Below are 23,667 nucleotides of genomic sequence, written 5' to 3' on the forward strand. Positions count from 1 at the left end.
AAAATACTATCTAACTGAATCCAACAGCATATTAAAAAGATAATCCACCATGATTAAGTAGCTTTTATACCAGGGATGCAGGGATGGTTTAACATCTGCAAGTCAATAAATGTGATACACCACATAAACAGAATTAAAAACAAAAATCACATGATCATCTCAATAGATGCAGAAAAAGCATTTAACAAAATTCAGCATTGCTTTATGCTGAAAACCCTCAGCAAAATTGGCATAGAAGGGACATACCTTAAGGTAATAAAAGTCATCTATGATAAACCCACAACCAACATTATACTAAGCAAGGAAAAGTTGAAAGCTTCCCCCCCTGAGAACTGGAACAAGACAAAGATGCCCACTTTCACCTCTTCTATTCAACATAGTACTGGAAGTCCCAGTCAGAGCAATCAGACAAAAGAAAGAAATAAGGGAATGCAAATCTGTAACGAAGAAGTCAAACTGTCACTGTTCACTGATTATATGCTCATATACCTAGAAAAAACTAAAGATTCATCCAAAAAGCTCCTACATCTGATAAATGAATTTGGTAAACTTTCAGAATACAAAATCAATGTACACAAATCAGTAGCACTGCTATACGCCAACAGTGAACAAGCTGAGAATCAAATTAAGAACTCAACCGTTTTTTAAATAGCTGGAAAAAAAAATGCTTAGGAAGATGCCTAACCAAGAAGGTGAAAGACCTCTACAAGTAAAGTTACAAAACACTGTTGAAAGAAATCATACATGACACAAACCAATGGAAACACATCCCATGTGCCTGGATGGGTAGAATCAATATTGTGAAAAATGAGCATACTGGCAAAACCAATCTACAAATTCAGTGAAATTCCCATCAAAATACCATCATCAGTCTTCACAGAACTGGAAAAAAAAAATTCTAAAATTAATATGGAACCAAAAAAGAGCCTACATAGCCAGAGCAAAACTAAGTAAAAAGAACAAATCTGGAGGTATCACATTACCTGACTTCAAACTGTATTATAAGACTATAGTCACCAAAACAGCATGGTACTGGTATAAAAATAGGCACATAGACCAATGGAATAGAATAGAGAATCCAGAAATAAAGTCAAATACTTACAGCCAACTGACCTTCAACACAGCAAACAAAAACATAAAGTGGGGAAAGGACACCATATTCAACAAATGGTGCTGGGACAGTTGGCAAGCTACATGTAGAAGAATGAAACTGGATCCTCATCTCTCACCTTATACAAAAATTAACTCAAGATGGATCAAAGACTTAAATCTAAGACCTGAAACCATAAAAATTCTAGAAGATTACATCAGAAAAACCCTTCTAGGCATTGGCTTAGGCAAAGACTTCATGATCAATAACCCAAAAGCAAATGCAACAAAAACAGAGATAAATAAATGGGACTTAATTAAACTAAAAAGCTTCTGCACAGCAAAAGAAATAATCAGCAGAGTCAACAGACAACCCACAGAGTGGGAGAAAATCTTTGCAAACCATGCATCCAACAAAGGGCTAATATCCAGATTTTACAAGGAACTCAAACAAATCAACAAGAAAAAAAATAATAATAATAATTCTGTCAAAAAGTGGGTTAAGGACATGAATAGACAATTCTCAAAAGAAGATACACTATGGTTAACAACAAACATATTTAAAAATGCTCAACATCACTAATTATCAGGGAAATGCAAATCAAACCACAACGTGATACTACCTGGCTCCTGCAAGAATGGCCATAATTTAAAAATCAAAAGACAGTAGATGTTGGCATGGATGTGGTATAAAGGGAACACTTTACACTGCTTATGGGAATGTAAACTAGTACAACCACTATTGAAAACAGTAGGGAGGTTCCTTAAGAACTAAAGTAGATCTACCATTTGGTAGCAATCCCACTCCTGACTATCTACCCAGAGGAAAAGAAGTCATTATGTGAAAAAGACTTGCATGCGTATGTTTATAGCAGCACAATTTGCAATTGTGAAAACATGGAACCAGCCCAAATGCCCATCAATCGACGAGTGGATAAAGAACATGTGGTGCATATATATACACACACATACACACACATACATACATACACATATACATACATATACACACACACACACACACACACACATATATATGCTATGGAATAATACTCAGACAAAAAATGCTCTAAAATAATGGCATTTGCAGCAACCTGGATAGAATCGGAGACCATTATTGTAAGTGAAGTAACTCAGGAATGGAAAACCAAACATTGTATGTTTTCACTTATAAGTAGGGACTAAGGTATGAGGAGGCAAAGGCATAAGAATGATACAAAGGACTTTGGGGACTTGGGGGGAAGGATGGGAGGGGGTGAGGGATAGAAAATTACACATTGGATACAGTGTACATCGCTCTGGTGATGGGTGCACGAAACTCTCAGAAATCACCACTAAAGAACACGTCGTCCATGTAACCAGACACCACCTGTTCCCCAAAAACCTATTGAAATATAAAAAAAGAGTTGATTAGCAGAACAATTATTTTGTAGTAACCATCCACAAATTGTTGTCCAACTTCAGGAGAATGCTGTGCCCAATGTCAGCCAGGCCATGGAGAAGGAAATAACCTTGCCAGGAGAAAGGAGTAGCCTGTGAATCTACTCAGGATATGGCCAGACCTGCCCATGCAGCCTCTAGTGAACAAAGCTCACCCTTAATCCACTCCCATTCCCCAGTCATGCATATTTGAAAATGCATTTTTGGTCACAGGAGTACTTGGTGCTCGAATAGGAATGAGCCGGAACAACTGCTATCAGAAAACTCTCAGATACTATGAATGATGATGCCACATCATGCTGTCCTTGAGGTGGCATAGGCAGTTCTGGCCATGTCCTGGGTAGAGTTACAGGCTACTTCTTTCTCCTGGCAAGAGCATTGGCCTTGCTGACACTGAGCACACCATTCTTCCTAGGGTGGACTCATGTTGTGGATGCACGAGAGAATTGTTCTGCTAATCAGTTCAACTTAATTCAATCTCAACTTGTCTCAGCTCAAGTCAGCTTTGTTCAGCTCATCTGGATTCTGCTCAACTCAACTTTACTCAGCGTAATTCATCCATGCATCTAGGCTTCCAATAAGCATTTCTTAGCTGTCAAAGTCAGCACTGAGTCTGGGAATCCAGCTGGGGTTGCTTCCACCAACTAATCCACCTCCCTGTTCTAATATAAATGGTATCTGTGTATTGTGTAGAGAACACTGGACCTACAGCAGGACTCCCCTATGTTCTCAACCTAGCCCTGCCATTTACTTACTGCCTTGGACAATTTTCTTAATCTTTCTGAGCCACAGCTATCTCATCTGTAATGCAGGAATAAAAATAATACATTTGTGGAGGGTTTGTCAGAATTAAATTCATAGAAGGCACTCACAAATGGTATCCATTAAATCCTCCCTCTCTAGACCTAAAGGAAAGACTAAGCAGACAATAGAAAATGACCCAAAGCTCATCTGAACACCTGGAAAACAGGACAACTCACTAGAAAGGTGTTTACTAGTGAACTACGGTGTGGTCCCATCCCCACCACCATAGTGCAGTCCCAAGTCTTGTCTCTGCTCCAGACTCTCCACGTTCCTAAAGGTCTCTTTTGACAACTGCACTGAATTATTTTTGGGAAATTGCCTTGACATTTACCCAAGTTACTTTCTTTGCATCCCTGGGCTCAGCCTGACTCTTGATTGCATGTGCTCAGAATCAGTAGCTGTGCATTTGAGTTCATCTTTGGCATTTCACTTGGTGCTATGCCAGTCCTTCATCATTAGCCCATTCCCTTACAAACTGGGAGAAGGAATGGAGAACAGAGGGAACAGAAAGAGTGGTGGCAACCTATTCAGTCCAGCAGTCCAGCAGAAGACTGGCAGAGGCACAATTAAGGACATCCTATAGATTGATAGAGAGGAAAAGGAGACAAAATTTTTTAAATGAGCAGCAGGACATCCAAGAAAGTGAAGCCACATCAGGGTGGGTTCCCCCAAGCACAGACATACACTCTTGCCTCCCCAGCATAGACCACCATGTCATTAAACATCACATAGCATCAGTGCCAACTGTGATCTGAAAACAGGTGGGCATCTGAGTCACAGGATGCCCAGTGTTCTGTATTCTTGGGTCCTTAAACTTAGGAAGGCTTTATTTTGATCATTCGTTGTTTCCTACTTGATGCTAAAATCAGAACCAGGTTTCTCATCTAAAAGAATGCCTTTAATTCAGATGCTGCAGGCTTATCTCACATGAATATCCTCTTCCCTTAGGTGTTCGATGGTCTCAGATGCAGAAACAGAAAGCATTTTCATGGAACCCATTCACCTCTCCTCAGCCATTGCAGCCAAACAGATCATCAATGAAGGTAATGCAATCAAAAGCTGGGTGGAAGCAAAGTCCAGTGGTCATCTGGAGACCCTAAGAGGGGGACCATTGGAAGATGTCAATGTGCCTCTCAGGTGCTGCCCATCACATTAGGAAGAGCAGATCTGCAGAAGGTAGTTCTACCAACTCCACCTCCTCAACTTTGATAGGAAGGAAGTGGAAATAATTATGCATCAGTGTGAACAGGGACAACCAAAGAGTCAGCACCAATCTGTTCCTAGGGCCTCCTGCTCAATTTCTGGTTATGTCAGGGGTTCTGAGGTGGCTTATGGCAGAGGCACAGACCTGAGAGCCCAAGAAATGGCCAGAAGCATCCAGAGGGTTCTCTTCCAAGGAAGCCCAGACTTAGACCTGCACTTCTACCAGTGCTTAAAGATGCTTCAAACTGAAGGGTGCATGGGAAGGAGGGAAAGGCTTGGGTGGGGAGCACCCAATATTAAATATGTTAGTATTTACACAGTAAAATTTTGAAGCAGACAACGTATTATTATATTTCATTCAAAGATACTTATCTAGATTAGATGAATTTTTTTCTAATCAATTTCAGGTAAATAATCTTTTGCAATTTCTTTCTTCCCCTTTCTTCTCCCTTCTCCCTGGCTAGCCTCACAACTCTGGTGAGATGGGGTGGAGTGGGATAAGGTGCACACTGATGAAGCAAGGCCCAGCTGGCCTTTGGACTTAATCTTGCAACCACCGCTGGTGGCCACAATCCTTTCCTTGGTCTTTCATTATGAGAATCACATGCTACTATTTGTCCATTCTTACTCTGGTCCTTTCTTTGTCCCCTGACCCATTTGGGTCTCCACCAGGATCTCTAGAGGACATCGGGACCTCTTGCACACTTCACATAGAACCAGAAATTTGACTTGCTGTTGCTGACTGTTCTGGGCATTCTAGGAGGCCCCATCTTCTCAAAGACACATCTGCTTGGGGGGATTTTGTTTTTCTTTTTCTTCCATACCTAGGGTCTCTGTTATCTTGCTCCAAGATATCTTATCCCAAGATATCTTGCTCCAAGATATCTTGTCCCCAAACCCAGGCAGTGTCTTCACCCTGGTCCAGTTCTCTCTGAATTGCTCCCAGCACCACCGTAGCTCTGGAAAGTCTTTTCTTCCTCTTTTGTGGTTGGAAGTTTCCCTAACTTTCCATTCTGCATCATCTCTCCTTTGTGCTTCATTCTATGGATCATTTTCGAGGCTTTGGAGCTTGATAAGTAAAAGTCCAGCTTTAGGAATTGTGGGGAGAAAAAAAATAAAAAACTTTTTCTCTCTTTGAAAGCTTCACTTTCAAGTCTATAGAATGCTATAGACATTCAGTCTAGTTTGAAACCAAAAGATGTGCAATGCCTTTTTTTATCCTGGCTCTTTATTCTTCCCTTCTCTGGGGGCATCAAATCTAAGTTTCATTAGCCTTAGTGGCTGAAGGGCTGTAGGGGGAGAAAAAACAATATATTAGAGAGAAAGGAAAATGTATCAGGTGATATTTCAAAACACTGCCATGCTCACTAGTGATCACAGGGGTAAAAATGTGTGTTGAAAACCTTCCGTTTTCATGAAAGTCTGCCTATGCCACACATCCGAGAGTGTAGGGGAGAAATGTGTGGGCTTTACTTTCTGCTGAAGAAATGTCAGGTAATAGAAAGAAATTGATGCAGGGAGGGAGGCAAACTCTATAGAGGCTGAAGTGTGAACCAGAGACCTAGGGAAAGCAGGAGTTGCCATCAGGGGTGAAGGGCTGGGACATTGGTTTTTAAATTGAAAAGAAAAGAAATGGAAACAACACCTGCTAGATAAATAGCCGAGGAAGACAATACTGTGTATTTTAATGAGGTGTCAGGAGTCCCATTTTTTATATGTAGTAAGGGAAAGACATCTAAGTAGACAAGGGAAGGAGAGGGGCTGCATTTGCTATGAAAGACCCCAGGAGAGCCAGGGGAGAAAACTGCATATTGGAGAAAATAGGAACACTTCATCTATTTTTAAACAAAATAGAGCTCTGGGATTGCAGGAGTTTTCTTCTTTCTGCGTTTGAAATGAAGATCAGAGAACGTTTAGAGCTGAGCCCTGATGTAAGGACGTGGGGACCCCTCAGGGGGGTTAGAGGAGGGAAGAGAGGAGGGAAATGAAATCCTGAGCCCCAGGCAGAACCCAAGGCTCCCAGGATTTGCAATCCATGAGCAACAAGCCCTGCTTACAGACTCCTGGGAGGAGCAGATTCCATGAGGGGCTAGGCCAAGGCTACCTTCCAAATGTGGCTGAACTCTCTCTGCAGCCCCCACCCAGAGACTGCCCATTAGGGAAAGAGATGGTGCCAGCAAGAGGCTATGGGGAACACAGAGGACACATCTTTCCAGCTTCTTTTCTCTCTCTCTTTCTCTCTCTCTATTCAGTATTTTTGGCTACCATATGAGAGGAACGATTTTGTTCTTTCTTATTTTTGTCTAACCTAAAGAAAGAAAACATCTTACATTTCCCCAGATTTGATAAACTGTGAGCAAATATATTATCAGAAGAAGATAAAGATTCACCCCAGATGTGAGTGAGTTGGGATTTGAGTTCATCTGGAGTTTGAACTTTTCGGACCTGTTATCAGAAAGGCCCTGAGTCACGTTTTGAGATTAGAATGAGACCTCATGTCCAATCTTTGCCACCTATCTGTGGGCTGGGAGGCTGAGAATCATAGGTCCTTACATTCTAGTAGGGGGAAGGAGACAATACAAGAAATAAATCAGTAAATTAGATGTATATTAGAAGGTAATATTGCATAAATCACTGCTGAAAGTTTTACTTTTCCCAGGGTTATTTGCAATCCATATGTAAAAGAGTCAAACTAACAGAGTGAATTATACTATGAATGAATGCCATTCACTCATTTGGTAAACACTCCTACCCATTTTTTTTTTTTTTTTTTTTGTGTCAGAGTCGTTCGTTCTTTTTGACCAGCTGGAATGCAATAGCGCGCTCTCAGCTCACTGCAACCTCCACTTCCCAGGTTCAAGCGATTCTCCTGCCTCAGCCTCCCAAGTAGCTGGGATTATAGGCGCTCACGACCACGCTTGGCTAATTTTGTATATTTTGTAGAGACAGTGTTTCACCATGTTGGCCAGGTTGGTCTTGAACTCCTGACCTCAGGTCATCCATCCACCTCGGCCTCCCAAAGTACTGGGGTTACAGACGTGAGCCACTGCACCTGGCCAGTAAATACTTCTGAGCATCCACTTTGTACTGGGCACTGTGGGAGTAATTAAGTATGAATCAAAGTACACCTAGTACTTAAGAAACTTGATCTAAAAAATTATCGACCAGCTTCTGATAAGCATGGGAGGGAGTAAAAGAAATTGGATCCCCTTTACCCACATCTATACAGTCCTCTTGCTGACCCTGATTACAAGTGTCTGGGCCACTGCAGCAGGTACCCTGGGCCCAATTAAAATCCTTCCTGGGAGATTCTGCTGGCATTCAGTTCATGGCCAAAATCTTGGCAGCAAACTGGCCAAGAGCATGTTCCCCTCAAGAGCAAGGAAGGCCATGATATTCCTAACTCTCTGATGAGAATGCTGCCTGTCTTCCCTAGAACTCAAGCCACGGGGGGTCAGAGCAGATGCAGAGTGTCCAGGCATGCTGGAGTCTGCTGAACAGCTGCTGGTGGAGGACCTGTACAACCGCGTCAGGGAGAAGATGGACGACACCAGCCTCTATAATACGCCCTGCGTCCTGGACCTACAGCGGGCCCTGGTTCAGGATCGCCAAGAGGCTCCCTGGAATGAGGTGGATGAGGTCTGGCCCAATGTCTTCATAGCTGAGAAGTGAGTCTAACTGCTCTTCATGACCCTTTGTCCTACCCCTCTGGTTAGTGCCTGAGACAGACGAAACTCCCCCAACTTTCACCAAAGGCACCCATAGGTCCATCTAGCACAATGAGGCTGCCTAGCCACTTACCCTGCCCCAGGCCAAAGAAAGGCCCCTTCATTCACCTGCATTCAGAGGTCTCCAGGCAAGATGCCACCATGACTGCTTATCCTTTGTCCTCTTGCCAGGACTCTCTTGTCCCTCAAGAAGGCCTTCTCTAGGCCTCCTTTCCTGCCACAGAGTCTTGCCAACTTCACCATCTCATGACATCTGTAGCTACCACAGAACCGGACACTAGGAGCCATTGACAATAATATTGACATGCATATGTAATTACCAACGTAGGAAAATGTTCACAATACAGTAAGAAAGAATTAGATTACAAGAGAAGACATGTAAGTAAGTGTGCTGCTAATTGAGCAATAGATGTGTGTGTATGTGCGTGCATGTTTTTGTATAGACAACAGTTAGAAGGAAATGTGAGAAAATGATAACAATGTTTCTCTCTAGGAGATGTTTTTACAAGTGATTTTTATTTTCTCTTTAGATTTCCTTTGACTTGTACAGGTTTCCTAAAGTAGACATTGTTTTTATAATCCAAAAACTATTATTTTCTAAAAGTTTATCAGGGGCTTCCAGAACAAAAACAACTCACTCACATCCTATTTCTTTAGATATCAGTGCATAATTGCTACCACTAGGTTAATTAGTGAAACAAATATTTTGCTGATTCATCAAATACTTAATGGGATGTTTTCCCAATGTAATTATCTGGATATCCAGAAGCAAAGGAGGAAATTTGGCCTCAGGGGAGGGAATAGGGAAAACAGCATTGGACAGTGGGTCTCATTTTCACCAAGGAGTCATTGGTTACCTAGTACTTGATCCTCAGCGCTGGGCACCAAGTCCTACGTGATCTTTAAATAGATCTTCAGATCCAGAAGCATTCATCTCATGGTCACTAAGAACCCAGCCATCGCCAGGTATCCTTAGCTAAAAGCTTTTGGTCCTTCTCGGACAACCTGTCCTCAGGGCCTCTTCAAACGAAGCTGCACTTATACAGCTACAGCAAAAAGAGCTCTGAACTAGAAATCTAAAACACTAGTTCTTGTTGTCTTTTACTCCTTTCACAATCTTGGAAAGTTATAAGAGCTCTCAGATTGAGTTTTATAATCTTCAAATGGGAATAAAACTAGCGTCCCTGTCTACTACTTAAATTTATTGTTAGGATAACATGAACTAATGCATGTGAAAGGATTTTGACAGTTACGAGCATGCCACATCAATGTAGAATACACTTAATTTTATTATTTGTGCCTGCCACTTTTGTGCCTTGATGAATGTCCATTCCCAAGGCATGGGGTTTTAAACTACAAGTCTCTGGATCATTCAAATGTTTCCTTTCACGTCACTTTGTTGGCCTCTTCATCTCGTCCTTCCTTGCCTAACTCCCTGTCTTTTCTCCCTTTTGCGGAGGCCAAGTCATCGACTCTTTCTATAATGGTATTTGCAGTGATCCCCAGATAACCAGGGCAGAAAAGGAGGTACTTGCCCAGCTGCGGCCCCAGACCAGCTGAGGCAGGCTTGCCATGGCAGTGGTGACACACCTTTCTAGTTCCGACTCTGGCAAAAAGGTCCCTGCCTCTTCCCCCAGGAGTGTGGCTGTGAACAAGGGGAGGCTGAAGAGGCTGGGAATCACCCACATTCTGAATGCTGCGCATGGCACTGGCGTTTACACTGGCCCCGAATTCTACACTGGCCTGGAGATCCAGTACCTGGGTGTGGAGGTGGATGACTTTCCTGAGGTGGACATTTCCCAGCATTTCCGGAAGGCGGCTGAGTTCCTCGATGAAGCACTGCTCACTTACAGAGGTGAGAGGGGTCTGCCTGCTCCAGGCTGCTGGAATTCCACAGGGGGAAGAGCAACGTGGGGAATGTTAAGAAAACCTGATTAGTTGGCGTGTCTGGAGGGTATCTGTCCTAAGAACGCCTTTTTCTCTAAGAAAAGGAGAAAAGACAGGATAATCATTCATCCAGTGAGTAATTACTGAGTGCCTAGCATGTACCAAGTACCATTCTAGGCACTGTGGTGAAAGATACAGGCTTCCAGCCTTTGACTCTTATACTGTAAAAGGGGACAGAAAATGAAAAAAAGAGAGAAAAATGTCAGATGGTGATAAGCGTGAGGCAGAGACTAGCTAGGACAATGTGCTAGAACAACCGACTAGCTCCTTGGAGAGCATGGTGGAGGAGGCCTTCTGACAATGGGACATTTAAGCCAAGTGACAAAGAGCTAGCCATGGGAAAACTGGAAGAAGAGCATTCTTGCAGAAGAGAACCAGTAGTGCAAAGATCCAAAGGTGGAAAGCTTGGTGTGTTCAGGGATCAAAGGCCCGTGTAGATGAGCATGGTGGATGAAGACTGGAGTGGCAGGGGCCCCCCATCAAACAGGAAGCTAAAAGCCAGGGTAAGAAATTGGAGCAGCACTTTGATCTGATTTATATTTTAGAAAACTCCCTCCCTCCACCTTGGAGAACAGACCCAGTTGGAAAAGTAGAGAGTAGTGCTTTATATGCTTTAATAGAGAGGAGCTGCTATTGCTATATCCAAGTGAAAGGCGACATGAGACTAGTCTGCAGAGGTCCCAGACCTCAGGGAGGAGGAGTAGAGCCCATGCAATGGGGCCGACAGCCTGACTGGGAAGAGTTCAGAATTTGGTGTCCAGAAACCTGGGTTTGAGTCCAGGATTTGCTACACTGTATATACAACGTGACCTTGGGCCATTTCCTTTAGCCCTGGGAACTGCAGTTTCCTTATATAGAGAACAAAGACAAAAATATCAAATCCTAAAGTTGCTGTGAGGAATAACGTTTTAAAAATGCATATGAAGTAACTCCCTTGGGACAACACTTGGCACAATAAATGCTTTAAAAATTATAGCCATTGCTATAGTAATATTGTTAACAATTTCCTGGAAAGGGCATTTCCCGTCACCACCAATGGCCAGGTTAGGTAACTTCTAATGGAAAATACAAGCACACATATTTTCTTTTTTTATTATTTTTACTTTTTACTTTTAGAGACAAGATGCAGCTCTGTTGCCCAGGCTGTTGGAGTGCTCACTATAGCCCTGACCTCCTGGGCTCAAGCGAGCCTCCCACCTTGGCCTCCCAAAGTGCTGAGATTACAGGCGTGAGCCACCATGCCTGGCCAAATACATATATTTGATATATGTGTTTGTATGTGTGTGTGTAAATTATATATATAGAGAGAGAGAGCGAGGTATGTATATGTATACACACGTATACACATATACATATATACACACATATATACATACACACATATAAACAGTTTTCAGTTTTCTCCTCTTTTCAATGCTTAAAAACTCTTTTTTTTTTTTGAGGCGGAGTCTCACTCTTGTCACCTGGTCTGGAGTGCAATGGTGCCATCTACGGTTCACTGCAACCTCTGTCTCCTGGGTTCAAGCGAGTCTTCTGCCTTAGCATCCCGAGTAGCTGGGATTACAGACACCCGCTACCACGCCCAGCTAATTTTTGTATTTGTAGTAGAGACGGGATTTCGCCATGTTGGCCAGAGTGGTCTTGAACTCCCAACCTCAGGTGATCCGCCCGCTTCGGCCTCCAAAAGTGCTGGGATTACAATAAGGCACCGCGCCCGGCCAAAGCAACTCCTTCTTTTTAAAATGTAGGACATTTGACCAATGTGGGATTGAAAGGGTCTGTCGGTCGTCTGCGGCCTAGGGAGTGTGTCCCACCTCGCTCGCTGGCCCTGGCGCGCACCGGCCGACCTCGAGGCGGAGCGGGGACGCGCGCGGTAGCTCCAGCATGTGGACACGGCCACAAGCCGGCGGTCCCCAGCAGTATCCCAGGGCGGATGACACAGATCCCAGAATGTGGAACGCATCCCAGAAGCTATAGCCAGCGATGGGGATGGAGGGAGGAAGAACGCGCCCAAACGTGGAGGCGGAGTCGGTGCCAGGAGCCTCGCGGGCTCAGCAGGAAGTTTCCTGTCGCTGGTGCAACCCAGGAGCGGCCTTCCCTGCAGCATACCCAAGGCGGGCTGGGTCATGCTGGCCAGGAGCCAGCTTGTCAGCTACACCCGGCCCGAGAGCCTAGGTCTGAGCGCGGGGTGTCTAGATCCCTTGCAGGGGCCAGTGTGCCCTGCCGGCATCTCCTCACTATTCAGCCTCACTCTCCCTGCCAGGCAGCGAAAGGCTCTTATTGTTGCCCTGCTTGTTGCTTTTGTGGGTCGTTCCTACTCCACCGCAGAGAGGTCGTGGCATCCCTATAATTACTCCCTGAGCCTTAGGTCCTGTGGTTTCCTCTACTCTAGGATGCTTGGGAGTCAGTTCTCCAGAACAGCGAAAGCCACACCTGGCGCCGGCGTTTTAGGTGATAATCACAAAGAGCCTATAAGGGGGTGTTGTTATTTACATTGTACACACTGGGAAGTTGAGATCCATGGAAGATTAACTGGTGACTTTGTATGGTGCACGGTGTAATAATCAAGATTCTCTTGGTTGCTAGTGGGTGGAAACCATCTCAAACTCCCTTACAAGTAGCAAAGGCATTAATTCTGAAGATGCAGGAAAGAAGCCAAAGACAGGAGCCTGGCACGCCGGGCAGGCCTGGAACAAGGACTGGACAATCTCAGGACTCTTGGTTTCCCTCTTCTTTCTCTCTCTACTTCAGATAGCAAATGGCCGTCCACAGGCCTGACATCAAACTAGCTAATTTCCTGTCTCAGTCCCATTCCTGGAGAATTTGTCAGATACTGGTCCTTTTGTGTACCCCGAGTTCCATCAACAGTGGCAAGTGGGGTGGCTTCTGGGCAAACACAGGTGTGGAGAGGGGTACGTTCTGAGGAAAGAGGGAATTTTGAATTGGGAGAGTATAGCACAATTGCCTGCCATATAAAGGCATACTGAGAGTGTAGAGAATTCAAATCCAGTCTTGCTCAAGTCTGATGCTCTTCCCCAGTAGCTGTACTCTTCAAAAAAAAAAAAAATTTTTTTTTTTGAAGGTCTTTTTATTGAGACAGAGTCTCACTCTGTCACCCAGGATGGAGTGCAGTAACGTGATCTTGGCTCACTACCTCCACCTCCCAGATTCAAGCAATTCTCATGCCTCAGCCTCCTGATCAGCTGCAATTGCAGGCACGTGCCACTACTGCTCAGCTAATTTTTGTATTTTTAGTATTGACAAGGTTTCACCATGTTGGCCAGGCCAGTCTCAAACTCCTGACTTCAAGTGATCCACCACCTCGGCCTTCCATGGTGCTGGGATTACAGGTGTGAGGCACCGTGCCCAGCCTGTACTTTTCTAATTTTTAAAACAGGGACCCTCTTCACAATCAGCCCTGCTGGTAATCAAAATGGTAACTCTGCAAATTAGAAAAACACTACCTTCCTCAAACCATTTTACTGTTGGAAAATTTTCACCATAACCCAAGTATACTTTGATATTTTGATTTCGACGTGAAGAGCCCCCCTAGAGTTGTTCAGAGAAGAGTCTATACAGCATCAGCCTACCTCTAACAGAGAAGACAGAAAATCCTGTTGCTGCTCTGGGTGAAGTGGGTAAAGATCCCTGAGTCTCATCCACCCAGCCTCTCTCTTGTCCTTCTGGCTGCCCTTTAGGCTCCTCAGAGGAGTCCCAGTGTGCTAGGAAAATAGCAGGAAAAACGTGGCCTCCCAACCTGGTCTCCACCAGACTGAGTCTAGGTAGTATTTGATGCCCCTGTGAAGAAGACTGGCTGATCATGTCCTGAAGGGTCCTGAAGTAAGCTGGTCTGGTGATTCCACCTCCAAAGAAAACCAGTGAGACTTTGAGACTAGTCACAGTATATGGTAGCCTGGTCAGATGGTGAAGGGGAGGTCCTTGTAAGGGACAGCTAAGCTCTGAGCTGAGGGTGAGAGGAGAAAAAAGACAAATGCTTCCGTAGATGCTCCTTATAAGGCTTTTGCTTATTTTTGTTTGTTTGTTTGTTTGTTTGTTTTGTTTTGTTTTGTTTTGGAGACAGAGTCTCAGTCTGTTGCCCAGGCTGGAGTGGAGTCGTGCGATCTCAGCTCACTGCAGCCTTTGCCTCCTGGGTTTAAGTGATACTCCTGCCTCAACCTCCCAAATAGCTGGAATTACAGGCACCCACCACCACGCCCGGCTAATTTTTGTACTTTTAATAGAGGCAGGGTTTTGTCATGTTGGCCAGGCTGGTCTTGAACTCCTGGCCTCAAGTGATCCACCCACCTCGGCCTCCCAAAGTGCTGCGATTACAGATGTGAGCCACCGCACCCTTGTTTGTTTCTTTTTGAGACAGGGTCTCATTCTGTTGCCTGAGCTGGAATGCAGTGGGACAATCACCACTCACTGCACTCTCAACCTCCTGGGCTCATGTGATCCTCCCACCTCAGCCTCCCAAGTAGCTGAGACTACAGGCGCTTGCCAGGGTTTTTTGTTTTTGTTTTTCAGAGATGAGGTTTCGCTATGTTGCCAGGCGGGTCTCAAACTCCTGGCCTCAAGCGATCCTCCAACTTGTCCTCCCAAACTGCTGGGATTACACATGTGAGCCACCACGCCCTAGCCTGTGGCTTTGACTCTGCTGATTTACCTCCCTCTAGTGGCTGCTGGCTCTTGGCAGTAACACCTTTCATCATTACTGGGCCTCAAGTCCCCTGAATTTTCTGTCCCTGACCTCCTGTGTGACAAAGACATGACCTTAACTGCCGCAAAGATATAATAATAAGTCACCTCCCCTCTCATATTGTTAGAGAGGATTTTTAACTGATTTAGCAAACATCCCCAAAGACTGTTGGCAAGTTAGACTGATGAGAGCAGGGAGGAAGGTCTCCAGTGGTCCCAGTCTGCATTTTAAACAGCTATTATGATGAAGGCATAGGAGGCATATTTGTCACGTTCATGAAGGATGCAAAGCCCAAAGGGAGGCTAGAAGCAGGTAACTGATCTGTTGAATGGTAGAGTCAAGACTTGCAAAAGCTCCTGTAGGCTATAAAAACAGACACCCACCAAAAGATATTAGTAGGAATTTGTGAAATTATCCTTAAGTTTAAAAATGACTGCACATTAAAAAGAACATGACTTAATTGCAGTTTTTAAAAAACGTTTTACAAGTTTCAGTTGACGGATGTAAAAGATAACTTGAGTTCACCATGTGGCATATCTACCCATATTGCAAGCTTGTATGGCATCAGTAAAGCCCCAATGACCCAAACAAGGGTGGGGAAGGGCCCACTCTACTCTGTGTGAGTGAGTCAGTCCAAACCTGAAATATCTTGCTCCATCCTTAATACAAACTCCTAAAAAAAAAAAAGAAAGAAAGAAAAAGAAAAAGAAAACAAAAAGGAAAAAGAAAAAGGAAAAAAAATCCTGGTAAATTCAAGTTTTGACCTGGAGGAAAGTAGCTGGAATAGTAAGAGAACATGAGAAGATGTTCAAATAATGTTTGAAGGACTCAAAATAGCCAGGAAAATAAATAAATGTATATATGGAAGAATATGATAGCAATCTTCTTAAGGATTTTTGTATAAAAGCCCTGTTTCATACAATGTATTCATTGTTGACTTTATAATGTCAGAGCAGGAATATTCGATGCTTGTTATAGAAATTTATACTTTTCCCTAACATATGAAAGAAATTTTGAAGCACTAGAGTGATCCAAAAATGCAGTGACTTGTGTCTATGTGCCCATGTGAGCTAATGAACTCCCCGTCACTGGAAGCACTCAGCAGTGGCTGGATGACAGGTATGACAGGTGATTCAGCATCAGGGATGTTGTAAAGGGAATTCTCAAGTTTAGGATGTGACTTATGATGCTTCCCAACACCGAGATTCTATTTCTCTGTGATTCATTTATCTTAGCCTCTCATTCCTTTTCTGCTTTATCACCCTTCCCCCTGTTCTTCTATTTCTCCTCCCTCTGATGCTCAGTTTGTGAGAAGAAAGTAGAAATGCACTCCAGCGTTTCTAATACAGGGCCAGTGGGGACTGTGGGGTCATACAGATGTGATGACCCCATCTGTAATATGGGGTCAGTGATGCTGAGCCCTCCTGAGTCTTGAGCCGCCATGAACTTCAGAGGCAAAGTAAACACCTTAAGTGCAGCACATTAAAACGCACTTACCAAAGAAAACAAACAAGAACGCTACAAGGAAGCCACTGTCATCACATCATTTTCTCTTGTGCTTTCTATTCAGGGAAAGTCCTGGTCAGCAGCGAAATGGGCATCAGCCGGTCAGCAGTTCTAGTGGTCGCCTACCTGATGATCTTCCACAACATGGCCATCCTGGAGGCGTTGATGACTGTGCGTAAGAAGCGGGCCATCTACCCCAACGACGGCTTCCTGAAGCAGCTGCGGGAGCTCAACGAGAAGCTGATGGAGGAGAGAGAAGAGGACTATGGCAGGGAGGGGGGATCAGCTGAGGCTGAGGAGGGCGAGGGCATGGGGAGCACGCTCGGGGCCAGAGTGCACGCCCTGACGGTGGAGGAGGAGGACGACAACGCCAGCCACTTGAGTGGCTCCTCCCTGGGGATGGCCAGCCAGGCCTCCAAGCCCCTCACCCTCATGGACAACGAGGAGGAGGAGAAACTGTACGAGGAGTGGAAGAAGGGGCAGGGCCTCCCCTCGGGCAAGGTCCCCCAGGGTGGAGGTGGCCAGCGCTCAGCCTCCTCTGGCCAGGGTGGGGAGCAGCTCGAGGACGAGGACGAGGACGTGGAGAGGATCATCCAGGAGTGGCAGAGCCGAAACGAGAGGTACCAAGCAGAAGGGCACCGGAGGTGGGGAAGGGAGGAGGAGGAGGAGGAGGAGAGCGACGCTGGCTCCTCCGTAGGGAGGCGGCGGCGCACCCTGAGCGAGAGCAGCGCCTGGGAGAGCGTGAGCAGCCACGACATCTGGGTCCTGAAGCAGCAGCTGGAGCTGAACCGGCCGGACCACAGCGGGAGGCGCCGCTCAGACTCGATGTCCTCGGATAGCACCTGGGACGCGTGGAACGAGAGGCTGCTGGAGATTGAGAAGGAGGCTTCCCGGCGGTACCATGCCACGAGCAAGAGAGAGGAGGCGGCAGACAGGAGCTCAGAGGCAGGGAGCAGGGTGCGGGAGGATGACGAGGAGAGCTTGGGCTCTGAGGCCAGCTCCTTCTACAACTTCTGCAGCAGGAACAAGGACAAGCTCACTGCCCTGGAAAGATGGAAGATCAAGAGAATCCAATTTGGATTTCACAAGAAAGACTTGGAAGCAGGAGACAGCAGCAGTGAGCCCGGTGCAGAGGAGGCAGTGGGGGAGAAGAAGAATCCCTCCGACGTCAACCTGACAGCCTACCAGGCCTGGAAGCTGAAACACCAGAAGAAGGTGGGCAGTGAGAACAGGGAGGAGGTGGTGGAGCTCAGCAAGGGGGAGGACTCGGCCTTGGCTAAGAAGAGGCAACGGAGGCTGGAGCTGCTGGAGAGAAGCCGGCAGACGCTGGAGGAGAGCCAGTCTATGGCAAGCTGGGAGGCGGACAGCTCCACGGCCAGCGGGAGCATTCCCCTGTCTGCGTTCTGGTCTGCAGCCCCCTCAGTCAGTGCTGATGGGGACACCGCGTCAGTACTGAGCACCCAGAGCCACCGCTCCCACCTGTCTCAGGCTGCAAGCAACATAGCGGGGTGTTCAACCTCCAATCCCACCACACCCCTGCCTAACCTGCCAGTGGGGCCTGGAGACACCATTTCCATTGCCAGTATCCAGAACTGGATTGCCAACGTAGTCAGCGAGACCCTTGCTCAGAAGCAAAATGAAATGCTGCTGTTGTCCCGCTCCCCGTCTGTTGCAAGCATGAAGGCAGTACCAGCGGCCAGTTGCCTGGGGGATGACCAAGTCTCCATGCTCAGCGGACAGAGCAGCTCCTCCTTGGGTGGCTGCCTGTTGCCTCAGAGCCAGGCAAGACTCAGCTCTGACATGCAGTCTGTGCTGTCCTGCAACACCACACTGAGCTCGCCTGCTGAAAGTTCCAGGAGCAAAGTGAGGGGGACCAGCAAGCCCGTCTACAGCCTCTTTGCTGACAATGTGGACCTAAAGGAACTTGGCCGGAAGGAAAAGGAGATGCAGATGGAGCTTAGGGAGAAGATGTCTGAGTACAAAATGGAAAAGCTGGCCTCAGACAACAAACGCAGCTCCCTCTTCAAGAAGAAGAAGGTCAAGGAAGATGAGGATGATGGTGTGGGTGATGGGGAGGAGGACACTGACAGTGCCATAGGGAGCTTCCGATATTCTTCCCGCAGTAATTCCCAGAAACCTGAAACAGACACATCCTCCTCCCTGGCTATCTGTGATCACTATGCAAGTGGCAGCAGAGTTGGCAAAGAGATGGATAGCAGTATTAATAAGTGGCTCAGTGGCCTCAGGACAGAGGAAAAACCTCCTTTCCAAAGTGACTGGTCTGGAAGTTCCAGGGAGAAGTACTCCAGATCGTCCCTGCTCAGGGAGACAGAGTCTAAATCCTCCAGTTACAAGTTTTCCAAATCCCAGTCAGAGGAACAGGACACCTCCTCCTACCACGAGGCAAATGGCAACTCTATAAGAAGCACTTCACGGTTCTCATCTTCCTCCACCAGGGAAGGCAGAGAGATGCACAAGTTCTCCAGGTCCACGTACAGCGAGACCTCAAGTTCCCGAGAGGAGAGCAGCCCAGAGCCCTACTTCTTCCGCCGGACCCCAGAACCCTCAGAAAGGGAAGAGTCCCCAGAGTCACAGCGCCCAAATTGGGCCAGGTCTAGGGACTGGGAAGATGTGGAAGAGTCATCCAAGTCAGACTTCTCTGAATTTGGAGCCAAGAGGAAATTCACCCAGAGCTTTATGAGGTCTGAAGAAGACGGAGAGAAAGAGAGGACGGAAAACAGAGAAGAAGGGAGGTTTGCATCTGGACGGCGGTCCCAGTATCGAAGAAGCACTGACAGAGAGGAAGAGGAAGAAATGGACGATGAAGCCATCATTGCTGCTTGGAGACGTCGGCAAGAAGAAACCAGGACCAAGCTGCAGAGAAGGAGGGAGGACTGAGCTGGGGAAAAGCTGAGAACACTGAAATAAACCACTCACCTTAGCATAGGGCTCAGGGCACACATTGCCACCACCCATCAGGGGATGAGGATACAGAGAGGATCTTCCAGAGGGGCAGAGCCAGAATGAGAGGTACCAAGCATAAGGGCAGCAAAGGTGGAGTAGGGAGGAGGCAAGGACGGGGAGAACCATCAATATAAGGTCCGAATGCTGGACCAACTGACACCATTTTCCGTTGCCCAGCACCCTCTAAGCTTTGGTGTTTCACTTAGTGTATTTGATAGTGTTCATCACAGACTAGAGAGGTGAGCTTGGAAAAGCACTGTAGTTTGTCAGAGACTCCAGTTTACATCCAGAAAGGCCATGAACATAGGACACGCTTCTGTCTGTAGACGTTTCATATGAAACCCAGAAAGTCCGTCCTATGGCAAGTCTGACCTCTCCTGGCAAAGCTCAGTTCTGATTTTTTTTAAAATGTTTTGAGTCTCCAATAAAAATGGTATGTTGGCAAATAGTTCTTTATTCTGGTCATATTTAGCTCTTTGGATATTAGAAGAAAATCACTTTAAAAGACACAAATGTGTTATCCTGAGCCAGTCTCACCTTGTTTCACAAAAGTTGGGCCTCTAGACAATGCCATCATCATCTCATTATAAAAAATAACAAACAATTATTTAGCCTATGGTACAGTACAGTAGGAGACTACACTAGGAAAACCCTTGAGCGTAACAGAGGGAACTAGAGAAAGAGGGAATTAGTTTTATTGTGGCGAGAATGGCAAGATGTAAAGTAGAGAGAAGGCCTCTCTGGAAGGCAGAAAAACAAAAACAGAGCGTGGGGAGAGAAGAAAATAAACCCAGTACAAGGAAATGGAGACATATTTTTATAAAATCTAGTAATCACCTTCGCTTCTTTTTCCTAGGAGGATCACTGGGTAATGCAATGGATAGTACACTTGATTCTTCCCTGCACTCTGAGTGGGCTAAGTTGGTGAGAATCTTTTACCTTTTGTTCCCAAGGCATGTCTTTCCCTAAAACACAGGTTGAGTTGCCAAATCAGGGAGACACTTTGAGCACTTTACAACAGTGATTGATGGACTGGTTTCTACAGTTCTTTTCAAGCTGCGGCACCTTGAAGGATTTGAAAACAACTAGGTGCTATGCAGGGGTCTGAGATGTCTTGATCAATCAAAAAATCCAATTCAGGAGACACAAATGGTGATGAAATGATTAGTGAGAGGGAAGAAGAGTAAGGAGTAATCCACCAATGAGACAAAGAGTAAGTGTTAATTATGTGATCACTTTTTCTAAAAGTGGAGTTTCATGGGCCATGGAGATTACATAACCTTTCTATGTAGATTAGTTCAGCATCACATATTTCAAAGAGCACAAAGATAAATATATCAAGGCAAACAGAAGCTGACTTGAACACAAACTCACAATGCCACATAGCTGCTGTTAAAGCAACTGAAGTAATTTGCTTGCGTTCCCTCTATCACTTTAGCCCACCGTTCAGTTGCTAGTGGTACTTATCTCTCCTTCACTGATTGAGGACTTGAGAAAAAAAATACTGCTCAGTCTTTGCCCATTTGCCCCTTTTTCTTCTTTTGTTCATCTTTAATCAATCTCAGCCCCTAGTTTCCAATGCTGGATGGGTCATTCCCACCACAGAAAATGGTGTTATTAACCTGGCATGGTGCTGCGTGTCTATGGTCCCAGCTACTTGGGAGACTGAGATAGGAGGATCACTTGAGCCCAGGAGTTTGAGTCCAGCCCGGGCAACATAGCAGAACCCTCATCTCTTTTTTAAAAAGCATTATTCTAATACACCCCACAGCAAGAAGGCTGTTGTGGTCCATTTTACTTTCTGGGAGAGCTCTCACTTCACTCCTATAGAGAAGTTGTTGATATAGGCACAATTAACTGGGCATCTACTCTAGAAGGTTGACCTTCTGGAGAGAAGAATGGGAATATTCTTTGATGGGTCCCTTGTGCCCACCCATAAGGAGCCAATTAGCTCAGATCCCTACACATGTCTTTTTGGTTTTTTTTTTTTTTACTATAAGTAACAAAATATATAAGTTGATCTCATGTCAAAGTAGACAAGAAATTTAAAAAAACAAAACAAAACTATTCTTAGTAAATCTCAACTCATACCCCACTGAATAAATGTTGAACAAACATTTCAAGCATATTGGTTTGAAGAGTCACCCCAGTTTTTCTCCAGCCCTGGATGTGAGTCTGGGGGAAACAGACCATGGAGACTGCCTAGTTTGCTTTAGTTGAGCTCTTAGGCTAGAGGGGCAATAATGACCCGTGTGGCCCACATGTAGACCAGCTGGGCTCACCAGAGGAAACCAGATGTCTCAGAGTGAAGCTTTCAAGAAATGCCTTTGCTTTCTGTGTCTCCAAAGATAGCTGCCTCGAGATCCTGTACTCAGGGAGGTGTCTGCCAGAGAATTCAGAATTCCAAATTTAACTTATTGCTGGAGTTTAGGGTATATTTTGGGAAACCACATCAATAGAAAATGTATTGGATTTATCATGAACTTGAAGAAGTATCTGGGCTTTGAAGTGTTAGAATCCCAAGGGTGACTTCTGAATTCTACCTAACCTAGTGTGTTAGGTTGCAAGCCAGCCTTCCAGCCTCCGAATGACAATTAAAGATATCTCAGTAAAAGTCCCCACAGGAAACAGATGGCACACCCAAAGTGGTGCCTGATAAGAATTTAATGCAGGGACCATTTGCAGAGGCATAGGAAGGAACGAGGGAGCCAAAAAGAAATAGTAAAGCACCCATGGGCTAGCAACATTGATACCACCCTAGCACTGAAGGGACAAAGGGACAAAGCTGTTTCCAGAGCCCAGCAAGAGCCATCACCATGGAGAAAGCCACCTGACAACCTGGCAGAGGAGTAGGGAGAATAAATACCCTGCCCCTCTCTGCTCCTGGTTTTCTGTTCAATGCTAGTAACTTCCATGGACTAGACCTAACTGGAAGCAAGTGGGTGGGACAGCATAGTGGTCTGGAGAAGGACAATAAGTAGATCTGGAGGCAAACACAAAACTACCAGCACAGAGGTCAATATGTTTAAATGGAGAGGCCATCTCTGTAGGAGTTTTTCCATTGATGTCTGTCTTAAATGACCAGAAACACTATACAATGAACACAAAATCGACTCTCTGTTAAGAATTCATCAACAGGCCGGTTGCGGTAGCTCACACCTGTAATCCCAGCACTTTGAGAGGCCGAGGCGGGTGGATCACCTGAGGTCAGGAGTTTGAGAGCAGCCTGACCAACATGGAGAAATCCTGTCTCTACTGAAAATACAAAATTAGTTGGGCATGGTGGCATATCCCTGTAATCCCAGCTACTCGGTGAGGCAAGAGAATCACGAACCCAGGAGGCAGAGGTTGCGGTGAGCCGAGAACATGTCATTGCACTCCAGCCTGGGCAACAAGAGTGAAACTTTGTCTCAAAAAAAAAAATTCATTAACAATTCAAGTAGAGTTTCAGCTACATAAAACCAACTATCAGAGTCAATAATTTTGTTTTACAGAAAATAAAAAGAGGAACTGTTCTGAATTACGCAAGCCCACTCCCGAGTCATATAAACCGTTCACTAGGAGAAAGGTCCCACATTATTCAGCACAGAGAATCATGCACTGAAAGGGGCCCTACAAGACAAAAATCCTGCTCAGACTCCTGAGGTGAGGGCTGGGTAAGAGAGAGGCAGAGAGAAGGAAAACAGATTGTTTTCTTCATCCAAAGGTAAGGCCCTGGAGGAAATGAGATCTGTGGGGGCTGTGAAGAAATAAGAAATAAGATGTATCAGGCAGCATCCCAGCAGGAAACAGAAGGCATGCCCAAATTAGGGTGATTCAAAGGGGGCGTTTTCTAAAGGAGCTATTCACAAAGGAGTGGACATGGTACAGGGTACAGGGTACAGGGAAACCACCAGGCACAGTTCACAGTCCAAAGCCAGGGGCCTCTCCTAGGCCTGGAGAGACAAGGGAGGAGCTGTTACTGGGCCCCTAGAGACACAGAGGGCTACGTGGAGGGGCTGTCTTAGGAGCTGAGACCTTGGGTCTAGAGAGCCAGCCTGATGTGACCCCACAGGAAAGGAGGCAGAGGACTTAGCGCCTCTTACTCCAACCTCCATCAACCTCCCCACAGGCCAAACCCAACCAAAACCCATAGGGAAGAGAGTTGGTGTGTGCAGTCCATTCTGTCAGCCCCATGGGACCCCAGGGAGAGTGGGGAGAAGGGTGGATGTAGATCCGAAGGGGCAAACAGAAGACATACAACAAGGGCAAAATTTCAGGCTGGTGACATATTGTTGGTGCTGTGTT

General features: G+C 45.7%; 1 protein-coding gene across 2 annotated transcripts in view; it reads left to right on the top strand.

The window, feature by feature from the left end:
* Nucleotides 1-19,860, top strand: part of DUSP27 (dual specificity phosphatase 27, atypical) — a 39,104-nt gene extending 19,244 nt beyond the window's left edge. Inside the window, exons 3-6 of one of the 2 annotated variants that reach the window (XM_023207014.2) lie at nucleotides 4,282-4,376; nucleotides 7,973-8,204; nucleotides 9,902-10,119; nucleotides 16,481-19,860. In XM_023207014.2, coding sequence (XP_023062782.1) covers nucleotides 4,282-4,376; nucleotides 7,973-8,204; nucleotides 9,902-10,119; nucleotides 16,481-19,314 — 3,379 coding nt within the window. In that variant the 3' untranslated portion in view covers nucleotides 19,315-19,860. The remainder of the gene's footprint in view (nucleotides 1-4,281; nucleotides 4,377-7,972; nucleotides 8,205-9,901; nucleotides 10,120-16,480) is intronic. The other variant, XM_023207015.1, reaches the window with a different exon arrangement.
* Nucleotides 19,861-23,667: the final 3,807 nt, after the last annotated feature.

Source organism: Piliocolobus tephrosceles, chromosome 1, assembly GCF_002776525.5.
Source record: "Piliocolobus tephrosceles isolate RC106 chromosome 1, ASM277652v3, whole genome shotgun sequence".
Lineage (NCBI taxonomy): Eukaryota > Metazoa > Chordata > Mammalia > Primates > Cercopithecidae > Piliocolobus > Piliocolobus tephrosceles.